The 12,243-nt window shown below is 44.3% G+C and overlaps 2 protein-coding genes across 2 annotated transcripts in view; one reads left to right on the forward strand and one right to left on the reverse strand.

Annotated features, from left to right (window-relative positions):
* BMP6 (bone morphogenetic protein 6) overlaps window positions 1-12,243 on the forward strand; it is a 165,971-nt gene that overhangs the window by 149,803 nt on the left and 3,925 nt on the right. Inside the window, exon 5 of the mRNA XM_008165349.4 lies at window positions 10,324-10,400. Within this exon, the coding sequence (XP_008163571.2) occupies window positions 10,324-10,400 (77 nt within the window). The remainder of the gene's footprint in view (window positions 1-10,323; window positions 10,401-12,243) is intronic.
* On the reverse strand, window positions 462-6,997 carry LOC135981627 (uncharacterized). Its single transcript, XM_065584949.1, has 2 exons — window positions 2,026-6,997; window positions 462-1,031 (listed from the first exon to the last, which is right to left on the reverse strand). The coding sequence occupies exons 1-2, from the start codon at window positions 2,600-2,602 to the stop codon at window positions 556-558; spliced, it is 1,053 nt and encodes a 350-aa protein (XP_065441021.1). The 5' UTR covers window positions 2,603-6,997; the 3' UTR covers window positions 462-555.

Genomic DNA, 12,243 nt, shown 5'->3' on the forward strand with positions numbered 1-12,243 from the left:
CAGACTGTGGTGCGGGGCGGGTCTAGTGTTGTGATGCGAATGCAGCTTCTAAACTCAAGGATTGACAGGCTCCGCTGCGGTGGGATGCTTGTTTCAACGGAGCCTGTCACCCCTCCTGATCGGGACTGTGTGTATGGGAGGTCTATTTGACTTTGTGGCAGGGGGAGGACGGTTACAGATCCCATGCTGTGTGGCTCTGTGATCCTGTCTAAGGACCGGCGCTTAAGATCTGTAACTGCCCTCCCCCGCCACAAAGTCACAGAGCAACCCACCCCCCCCAACATTACATCAAAACAACCTCCCAGACTAACCGGGGCAACTAGTCACTGCATCACTGCACTGTGTATGTGCCCTGCTGCTGTGCCTGCCCCCGACTATGTACCCTGCCAAAGGAGACTGTCCTGTCCAATTTCCAACCCCCTTTCCCCTCCTCCTCCAAAAGAACATGATTGAAACAGTAGTTAACAGAAACGAATTTTTTATTATCAACTACACATGGCATTGGGAGGTGAAACTTGGACGTGGGCTTGTGTCAGGCGGGAAGGAAAGAACTTTTCAAATTTTGGGAAATGAGAGCCTTCTGCTACTAGAGCTCTCTGCAGGGGTGGAGTGAGAGTTAGCAGGGACTCTGCCGCCTCTCCTTCTTTGCACTTTGGGTGAGGTGGGTATGGGACTTGGTGGCGGGGGAGGGCGGTTAGAGATGGACTGCAGCGGGGCTCTGTCCTCCTGCCTCCGTTCCTGCAGAACATCCACAAGGCGCCGGAGCGTGTCCGTTTGCTCCCTCAGTAGTCCAAGCAGCGTTAGAGTCGCCTGCTGGTCTTCCTGCCGCCACCTCTCCTCCCGATCCATGTTGGCTTGGTGCATTCGGGTCAAGTTCTCCCGCCACTGGGTCTGCTGTGCTGCCTGGGCTTGGGAAGAGGCCATAAGCTCAGAGAACATGTCCTCCCGTGTCCTCTTCTTCCTACGCCTAATCCGCGCTAGCCTCTGGGAGTGTGATTCCAGGCTAGGTTGTGAGACAGTCGCAGACGGGGCTGTGGAAATGGGAAAAAGGGAGTGAATTCCTCTGAAAGATAAATGTAGTTGTGAACAAAGAACATAGTCTTTCTCTGTGAACAAGACCATGCACAGCACCTTTCACATGCGCACTCAGCACAAGGTCGAATTCTCGGCCTTCGCATTCTGTGCCTGGGGTCTTGAACAGCACATTTGAGAAGCGAGGCAGCACAACGGAATTTCTGTTGCAGGCAGACATGGTAAGCCGTACACTTGTGGCAGTTTAAAACTTTTATATTACCACTGGCCTCATTTCACATTTAAATCAATGTCAGTCCCTGCTGCCAGCAATCCGGCAAGCGGGAACTCTGCCCCTGTCCCACCCCCTCGCGGCTGTCCCCGGGAATGATCCCTTTCGGCTGCCCCTCTCCCGCCTCCACCGCGTGGCTGCAAACCAGCGGTGACAGTTCTGTAAAGGAACGGGAAAGCAGTCCCAACACTAACATTCCCCTACCTAATTAAAAGCAGGTCACCATGGCCGACATCACCCTGATGAGGATCTCCGAGAGCGACAAAGAGAGAATGCTCCGGGAAAGCCTCCAAAGACCAGGGCCGTATGCCGCCCTGCTGTGCAGAGCAATGATCCCCGAGTACCTGATAATCTCGTGGCGTGGCAACGTGTCGTACTTCGGAGGACCCAATAAGGCCGCTCTCCCCAAGAACCTCATGCAACGGCTTTCAAGTTACCTCCAGGAGAGCTTCATCGAGATGTCCCAGGAGGATTACTGCTCTATCCCCGCACATATAGACCGCATTTTACTGTAGCTGCAGTAGCAGGGAATACACAGTAGAGCGGCTTGTGCAGGACAATCACTGAAAACCGGACATTGCTAGATTTCTTTTCAAAACTTGCACTGCCCCTTACTAAACCGTTAAGCGCCTAGGGCACACTAATCATGAACAACCCATTCTTTTAATTGTTAATATTCCTGTTTTGTTAAAAATAAATGTTTAGATGTTTACAACACTTACTGGCTGATCCTTCACCAGATTCTGTGTCCGGGGTAATGGCTGGGGACGCTTCGTAGGGGATCTCTGTAAGGGTGATGAAGAGATCCTGGCTGTCGGGGAAATCAGCGTTGTGAGAGCTGCCAACTGCCTCGCCCTCCTCATCTCCTTCCTCATCTTCCCCGTCCCCTAACATGTCTGAGGAACCGGCCGTGGACAGTATCCCATCCTCAGAGTCCACGGTCACTGGTGGGGTAGTGGTGGCGGCAGCACCGAGGATGGAATGCAGTGCCTCGTAGAAACGGGATGTCTGGGGATGGGATCCGGAGCGTCCGTTTGCCTCTTTGGTCTTCTGGTAGCCTTGTCTCAGCTCCTTGATTTTCACGCGGCACTGCGTTGCATCCCGGCTGTATCCTCTCTCTGCCATGTCTTTAGAGATCTTCTCGTAGATCTTTGCATTCCTTCTTTTGGATCGCAGCTCGGAAAGCACGGACTCATCGCCCCACACAGCGATGAGATCCAAGACTTCACGATCAGTCCATGCTGGGGCTCTCTTTCTATTCACAGACTGCATGGCCATCACTGCTGGAGAGCTCTGCATCGTTGCCAGTGCTGCTGTGCTCGCCACGATGTCCAGACAGGAAATGAGATTCAAACTGGCCAGACAGGAAAAGGAATTCAAATTCAAATTTTCCCGGGGCTTTTCCTGTGTGGCTGGTCAGAGCATCCGAGCTCGCACTGCTGTCCAGAGCGTCAACAGAGTGGTGCACTGTGGGATAGCTCCCGGAGCTATTAGCGTCGATTTCCATCCACACCTAGCCTAATTCGACATGGCCATGTCGAATTTAGCGCTACTCCCCTCGTCGGGGAGGAGTACAGAAGTCGAATTAAAGAGACCTCTATGTCGAACTAAATAGCATCGCAGTGTGGACGGGTGCAGGGTTAATTCGATTTAACGGCGCTAACTTCGACATAAACGCCTAGTGTAGACCAGGCCTTAGTCTTAACATGTTTGGTTTGGTGTCTTTATAGTGGATTGCACCTTTTCCCGTACTTACCACCACTACTGGCAAGGAGCTTGTCAGTTTCAATCAGAGTGCATAATGATTTTGTCACATGCATCTCAATCCTCGAGGCCCCAGTCCTGCAACTGATAGTTCATGACGTGCATGGTTGTGTTGGCACTGAGCCCTATTGAAATCAGTGGGGGTCCATGCAGGCACAGCAGTCTGCTCCTGTACTATCAAATACAGGATTGGGGCCTTCATGTGCTTTCTCTGATGTTCATATGTTGTTCAGGACTCAGTACCCAGGTGATGGGTATGGTATAAGAACCTAAAGAAAAGGGTGTTTTTTCCCTCCAAGAATGTTAGTTCCTCTGTATTATAAACATGTTATGACCTATAAAGCAGAACTGAATTTATGGGGAGAAAGTACTAATGTACAGAGATGAGTATTTGCTTTGACATGAGATCCTCCAACAATCTGTGCTTGGGGCCAAACACTATCCTTTTGCAGAAGAGAGGATGCACTGGCAGGGGTAGGGGGGAGGGTTGAGGAATAAGTATTTTCTGTGTGCCAAGGCACAGAACTGTACACCAGCTATTGCTTTAAAGCACTGGGGGGCGAGGGTGGTCTCTCTGCATACCTGGCTGTAGGAGGGGCTTGCATATCCTTTCATCTAAAACCGTATCATCTGTCAGGATCAGAGTCGAAAACTAAGCAATTCACTTACAGTATATTTAGGTCTGACTCCCAAAGACCATGCAGACTCTAATTTTAACTGGAAGTTATGGCGACTGTCAGGAACATACTTGTGTTTCTGCTGTCTGATCAGGGTCCTAATGAATTTATTCCGTAGTGGATCTTCAGAGGGCAAAGTGTTGTCTCTTTGATCTTGCTACAGAACAGCGTGTTATCATTAGGGGATCTCCATTAAGGTAAGCACACTCACAGAATGCTCCCAAGGCCTTCCCGAGGTTGTAAATGGTCACACTGAAAGATTTTCTGGCTATTGCCAACAGTTCCCACTTTGAATTTAACCCATGTGACACCCATTTTGGCATTCTTCTGTTTCAGACACAGAGGCCATGGTAGGTACCCTCTGGGGAACATTAGAACGGCAGGGAACACATTTCCAGTGCAGTGCCCCCTCCTGAAGCGCACAGCTCCTTTCACTTTCGGGAGGAAAAATGCATGCGTGTTTGAGAACTGAATTTTGTACTTAATTCCTAGTGCATCACTAAATAAAAACAACAAATAAGGCCGGACATGTCCAGGATGGCACAGATGTATCATCTTGTGAATAACATGATTGCCTTGCATTAGAATCTCCCATTAGTATAACATTCATCCATGTTGTCAGACTGGAGATGACTGTGTGAGGGAGAGAGCCATGCAATGGAGAAAGCTGCATTACAGCTGGAGTGCCTTACACAGTCAGAACAGCTTGCACTTCTCCCACCTCCTCTCTGCTTCTGATCTGTCTGTGTATGTGCGCGTGTACTTAAACCTGTCATCTTTTCTTATCCCACCCAAGCAGATGGCTTTCATGTTAAGTGGGTTATTATTAACTGCATGATCAGTTTACACCAGCTTTATCTAGGCAAATCACCTAAGTCAAACACTGAGAGAAAGAGGCTGGCCCAGAGACCTCTGTCAAAGCCATTTAGAAGCATGGTGGCAATTAATAATCCTGTGGAATCCAGTGAACTGGCACCTTGGGAGCAGTCAGAGTATTCTTAGAAGGATTAACCTCAGTAAATATTTATATATTCTCTGCCAGCACTTAACGTGGGAGAAGTTATAGGAAATCTAAGATTGGTGCATAAGTATTCGTAGGAGGAAGATCATTAGGTTCAGACTATATACTCCTTCCCCGTTAAACAACAAAAATGTCAATGTCCAGCTTTAAAAGAGACATCTGTGCTCACCAGAAAGTTGGTTTTGTGTTCAGCTTCTCTGGGTTGAACTAAGGGAGCATTCAGTGCAAACAAGCCACCTCAACTCTGCTGCTCAACTGTGCCGTCTTAGAAGGTATTTTTAAATGAAAAATTGCTTCTTAAATTTCAGTCTGAGACAGAATAGCTTGAAAAGCGATAAAATACAGCACATTGGAAGTACTGAGTTGACATTAACTATTAAACCACAGGGGCAGACTCGCTAAACCCAAAGGGGACCTAGATGAACCTCCAAGAGCAGGGCCCCAAACTCATGTGGGTTTTAAGGTTTGATGAGACTCTGGCATGGAGGCCTGTTTAACTAACAAACTTCTAGCTACTTATCTAAAGCTTTCCTAAATTATCCAAACCTGTGGATCTCTCTCTATGAGGGCCTGCCGTTCTCACCTGCAATTGGTAATGTGTGGCTCTGGGGCATAAGAGGGGAGTAGATCACTCCTGTGTGTTTCAATTGCGAGTTCCGTATAAACTCTCAGAGCACTTTACAAACTATTCATCAAGCTTCACAACACACCACACGCTAAGATTATGTAAGTGGTGGAATTCTCAGTTTACAGATGGGGAACTGGGGCACCGACGTTGAGTGATTTGCTCAAGGTCGCACAGAAATTTAAGGCACACCTGGGAGTAGAACCCAATCTGATGACTCTGTCTTGTGCTTTAGCTACAGGGCCCCCACAAGGGAGGGGTGGACCAATCCACTGTACTCTCATCAAGAGGACCCGCTCAATAGGTCTAGAGCTTCCAACCCCCGAGCCAGCCTTTAAACTGCCACTATAGATTTGAGAATTGCTAGCTATTAGAAGTTTTAAGTAGGGTGAGCAGAGAGCAAGTGTGGAAAAATTGGTACGGGGGTGGAGGGTAATAGGCGCCTATATAAAACAAAGTACCAAATATTGGGACTGTTCCTAAAAACTTGGGACATCTCATAAACCTAGTTTTATGTAGCATTATCATTTGTTTGATGTTCTAAAGAGACTAAAAAACAAATGATCCCTGCCCTGAAGTACAAATTAGACAAACATTAAATATAGAGATGAGAAAGTAAGAAGGCGGGATGAAAGTTAAACAAATGAAAATGTGAGTCCTAGACCATGCAACTTTAAATGTTCTGATATTTTAAAATAGAAACTAAGAGAGGGGAGCGTAGTGGGCTCAGGAATAGAAGCCATTGTTGGAGAGCAAGAGAAAATAGGTTTTGAAGAGGGGAAGATAGGACAATTTGTGTTTGCAGGCAGGGGGTGGTTGTTTCAGGGACATGGATCAGATAACATGCGTTATTGGTCATAGTAGTGTGACATAGATTTATAAACAATAAGTGAGGCATCATGTGGTGACGACCTCATCCAATAAGAGAGAAAATTCAGGACGGCCTGTGCTTCATAGAAATTGTTTTATTTAGCATTTCTTGCTTCTGCCCTCTCTTGCTTGAACTCTGCCTTTGTTCTCATTCATATTCTCTCACTCTTCCTGCCCTCCACCTTTTTACATTTGATTCAGACCCATCTTCTCTCGACTTTTGACAAAAGGCAAGAATGTTTTCATTTCTGTCCACCCACAAATGTCACAAAGATGGTGGCCTTCACATGCTCAGCACCTCTTTTGTTACCAGCAGAAGCCCTACAAATTTTTCCTAAGCAAAGAGCTTATTTCTCATTGAAGACTAATACTGAGCACCAAAATCAAATTAAAATCCCTGCCCCCTCTATAATATGTTAACTCACAATCATTTTGTGGCTAGGTGTTTGCTCTCTGAAGACTTGCATAGTTTACATAGATTCTAGGACTGGAAGGGACCTCGAGAGGTCATCGAGTCCAGTCCCCTGCCCTCATGGCAGGACCAAATACTGTCTAGACCATCCCTGATAGACATTTATCTAACCTACTCTTAAATATATCCAGAGATGGAGATTCCACAACCTCCCTAGGCAATTTATTCCAGTGTTTAACCACCCTGACAGTTAGGAACTTTTTCCTAATGTCCAACCTAAACCTCCCTTGCTGCAGTTTAAGCCCATTGCTTCTTATTCTATCCTTAGAGGCTAAGGTGAACAAGTTTTCTCCCTTCTCCTTATGACACCCTTTTAAATACCTGAAAACTGCTATCATGTCCCCTGTCAGTCTTCTCTTTTCCAAACTAAACAACCCAATTCTTTCAGCCTTCCTTCATAGGTCATGTTCTCTAGACCTTTAATCATTCTTGTTGCTCTTCTCTGGACCCTCTCCACATCTTTCTTGAAATGCGGTGCCCAGAACTGGACACAATACTCCAGTTGAGGCCTAACCAGCGCAGAGTAGAGTGGAAGAATGACTTCTCGTGTCTTGCTCACAACATGCCTGTTAATACATCCCAGAATCATGTTTGCTTTTTTTGCAACAGCATCACACTGTTGACTCATATTCAGCTTGTGGTCCACTATAACCCCTAGGTCCCTTTCTGCCGTACTCCTTCCTAGACAGTCTTTCCCATTCTGTATGTGTGAAACTGATTTTTCCTTCCTAACTGGAGCACTTTGCATTTGTCTTTGTTAAACTTCATCCTGTTTACCTCAGACCATTTCTCCAATTTGTCCAGATCATTTTGAATTATGACCCTGTCCTCCAAAGCAGTTGCAATCCCTCCCAGTTTGGTATCCTCTGCAAACTTAATAAGCATACTTTCTATGCCAATGTCTAAGTCGTTAATGAAGATATTGAACAGAGCCGGTCCCAAGACAGACCCCTGCGGAACCCCACTTGTTATGCCTTTCCAGCAGGATTGGGAACCATTAATAACAACTCTCTGAGTACGGTTATCCAGCCAGTTATGCACCCACCTTATAGTAGCCCCATCTAAATTGTATTTGCCTAGTTTATCGATAAGAATATCATGCGAGACCGTATCAAATGCCTTACTAAAGTCTAGGTATACCACATCCACAGCTTCTCCCTTATCCACAAGACTCGTTATCCTATCTAAGAAAGCTATCAGATTGGTTTGACACGATTTGTTCTTTACAAATCCATGCTGGCTATTCCCTATCACCTTACCACCTTCCAAGTGTTTGCAGATGATTTCCTTAATTACTTGCTCCATTATCTTCCCTGGCACAGAAGTTAAACTAACTGGTCTGTAGTTTCCTGGGTTGTTTTTATTTCTATCACAAATGGATTATTTCTACTGAGTCTGTCTGATTTGAAAAGAGGAGACTTGTATAGAACCACCACCTCAGTCTTCACTATGTGTTGCTGAAATAGAGTATGTTTATTCTACAGAAGCCAGTTAGTGAACTCTGCTAACTTGATTAAATTTTTGAGTGAAGTGAAGCTACTGAATGTCTGAAATGTAATCCTTGAAGTTAAAACCCAAACTGCATCTAAAAACAACTCTAGGTGGTTTGGAGGCTAGGTTTGTTTTGAGGTGTAGGGTTTTTGAGACCTCAGCATTAACAGGACCCAGCTGTAACACTATGTTGCCTTAATGTCACTAGGATGTGCCTTAGTATTCTAGTTTTTCTTTTGAATAAATATTTGCACTTGTAGTTTTTAAAACTTCTTCAGAGCCAAGGAAACAGTAACTAAAAATATTTTTCTATCCCAGCTGCTGTGCATGGAAAGCTGCATTGGCCTTTCAGGCAGTGTTAGTGGACTGGTATTCAGAAGCCCTGTTTCAAATCCTGGGTCTGCCACAGTTTGAATGTGTGACCTTGGGCACGTCACTTAGGCACTTTTGAAGATATTACTGTAAGTCTCATTGTCAAATATGACTTAAACAGTTAGGAGTCGAAGTCTTACTTATTGAAAGCTAATAGGATTTAAGTGCCTTAAGTAACTTTTGAAAATTTTACCTCTAGTTTCTTTTTGCCTCAGTTTCTCATTTGTAAAATGGGGGAAATAGTGCTATTTTCTCTGCCCGTCCTTAGTTGCTGTCCTGAAGAGCTTATAAGAGACATGACAGACAGTCTTTTTACTGTGTTTTTTGTACAGTGCTAGCGCCAGGGCTGTTGTGCTGGGGCCTCTAGGTGCGACTGTTAGAAGAGGATTAAAATAGTACTGCATTTTTTTATCCTTATCTGTCCCCTGAAACAAACTGCATGTAGCCATAGGAGAAAGCAGGAGCAGCTCAGTATTCCGTTGTTTTCATTAAAAAATAAATGCACGAGTTAGCCATGTTGCTGGCTGGGCAGGGCTGGAACCTGAACTGCTCTGTCTCTCCAGGTAACTGGGGCAGCATAAAGTGTCCCAATCCTACATGGAAAAGTTAGGTCTGTTTCCATGGCCCATTCTGGCTTTTGTCATTGCTGAAATTTCTAGTTGTGACGTTGGTTTGTGTGGTGGTTACTTTCAGTTGCTTCCAGCCCAGGCTGGATCTGTGCTGGCAAGCTGGAAGAGAAAGGCCTCTCTGTCAGTGCTTGACTCCTCCATTTTCTTTTGAGCAGCAGTTCCAGGCACACTCATGCTGAAAAGCACTTCTTCCTAAATATACATGGTGAAACTCCACTGGAAATCAAAACCTGCATTTTGTAAAATCGTTTCAAGCCTCCTCTAAGTAGCCAAAATTGTGTTACTACAGCTTCTGCCACTAAGCTCAGTGTCTGCCACTCTGCAGCTGCAATTTATGTTAGCAATTAGAACAACTTAATATTAAGTTCTTTAAATACCATGTCATTTACAGCCTAGATGACACCTAACAAGAGCATTGTGAGGTTTGGCGAGTAGGCTGAATCCCATAGCTGGGATAGTAATTTTCAGACCAAAGGTGAGATGGGACTAAATTACTATTTCAGCCGAAGAGGCACTCTCTATCAAGTCTGGGTTTAGATGCACAGTAAGAGGGGGAAAACTTGTCTCTGCTGCTAGCTGTAGTGTATCTGTTCAAGGACAGAGAACTGCTGTCTCATGGCTTAGCAATCCTGGATATGCAAAGCAAATATGGATATATTTGAAGTTGTGATTGACACTTATAAAAATCATAATGGATGCAATTACTGTGGGATCTTGAATATTTTTTGAAATATGCTATAAAGTGCATAAACATATCCACTAACTAGAGGCTCTAACGAGAAGGTAGCACAAAACAGGTGCTTACCAAGTGCTGTGTTTACTAGTGGAAACAGATACTTATGAAAGTATTTCACAGGGACAAGAGAATTTGGCACCACAGCTGAAATTTTCAATTGAGCCTAAAGGAGTTAGGTGCCTGACTCGTTTGAAAAGCCCAATCCAATTCTGTAATTTCGTCTCTTCATTTGTTGAGGGTATTCATCACCTCTCACAGTTCGGCACTTAGTGCAAGGAAAAATGTATCCAGCGGCATCTTAGAATGATGCTATGATTGCCAAAATTTTACCTTCTAAGTGGGTTGTTTTCTCTCTCCTAACAGATTACAACAGCAGTGACCTAAAAACAGCTTGCCGAAAGCATGAACTTTTCGTTAGCTTCCAAGATTTGGGATGGCAGGTATGTGATGTTCCTCTCTGAGTAAGTTAGACATTTATTATGAAATATTATCTAAACAATGTTATAGTAATTCCAGTAGACACTACTAGCACATTTTAAAATGACCCTTGTGCCACCACATTAAAACTAGTCATTGGGGAGATCAAATATTGATAGCTTTCAGATTAGATAGACCACCAAACTTCCTTTGGGAATCTTAAGATATTTAATATTTCACATGGTATTGTATTATGCAGCCATCCTATTGCTGGACAGCAGGATAGTAATTAGGCTTGTAGATCTAGTCTGAGACCCAGTATGCACATAGAAAAACTGATTTTAGTTAAACTAGTGCAACTACCAGTCTGGTTTAAACTGTATATAAAGTGTGTTCACATAGTAGATTTGCACTGGTTTAACTAGATTGATTTATCTAAAATTGTTGTTTTAAACCAATGTAAGTTTTTTGTGATCAGTGCTGTTCCTAGGCCACAAAATGTCAAACTGGAACCCTTTCAAAGAAATTTTTTTCACAGATTTTTCTTCTCATCTGTTTGAAATTTTGGAGCACTTTTGTAACAGAAGTAAAGAATTAATGTAAATCAAGGGCTAGTTGGTGATAGCTAAAATCTTTGAGACTATAATTCAGTTCAAACCTTCCTACCCCTACACACAAGAGTACTCATCCTGGGAGCACAGAAGGGGTATCATGTAGCTTGCACACAATTCCAGCATAGTTCCACAACTGGCACTGCATCACCCTGGAAGCTGGCCAATGTACTAAGGTGTAGTCAAGGCTTAAATTGGAATGGATCACAACCCAGAACTACTTTTGGAGGCTGCCATCCTGTTCAGAGTCCCCCTTTATCTTTAAAAGTAAAGTTATCAGAAAACCGTCAGCATATGACCTGCATGTAACCAATACACTGAGTCTGCAGCCACCCTGAAACAGTAGCTATGGGAGGTGTGAACTGCCCAAACTCATCTCACTGTCATGTTAACCCAGACCCTATGATGTTTTAAAGGTCAATATTAACTTTCACTGCTGCTCAAAACCAGCTGAGGAGGGGGACTATAATATGAAGAATACCGTTACCAAGTGTGACATTGTAAATTAAGCATTATGGGTGGGTGGCACAAGTACCATTCCTTTCCCCTTAAATCTGATCTGTGAAGCTGAAGGAGCAGACCCTAGGGCAGCAAGAGAAGGCAGATGAACTGTGTGCGTGCAGCAGGGCTTTCAAGCTCCTCCTCCTCCCAGCAGATTGAGTTACAGGGGGGGATGTAGGTCAGGTAGCTTCTTCACTGGGTCATGGAGGCTGCTGCTTCACCCACTGCACCTGTTATACTTAGGTCATGGTTTTTAAGTTTCTCTTCACACGCATGAGGGCTAGATGCTTGTTTTTCCACAAAGAAAGCTTTTGGTTTCTTCACACGATGAGGAGAGTTAAGACTATATACCTTGATCAAGCATGTGCCAGTGGTTAACATCTACAAGTAACTTCTTAAGTAGGTCATTACTATTTTTATTCTAAACCTTGAGCCCAAGGTTTAATGCAAATTGTATGTTTGGCAAATCAGCACCCAACAGTCAAATTTATAACAGGTAGCTTCCACAGTAGCAGTAACTGTCCTTTTAGATAAGTATTACTGTCTCTTCAAACTAAAGTAGATATTGATTTGGAATAGCTGGTTGCTGGAGAAACAAGTTGAATTTAAATATGTATCAGGAAAGTGATACTATGTGCATTTAAATTTGGTGACAGGTGATGAGGTTCATTTTAAATGCAGCATTCCTGAATGTTGAGCAAAAGATAGAACTGGTGTGTGTACTTACTACACAATGTTAATATCTTAAGCAAAT

The sequence above is a fragment of the Chrysemys picta genome, chromosome 2, assembly GCF_011386835.1.
Source record: "Chrysemys picta bellii isolate R12L10 chromosome 2, ASM1138683v2, whole genome shotgun sequence".
NCBI classification, from domain to species: Eukaryota; Metazoa; Chordata; order Testudines; family Emydidae; genus Chrysemys; species Chrysemys picta.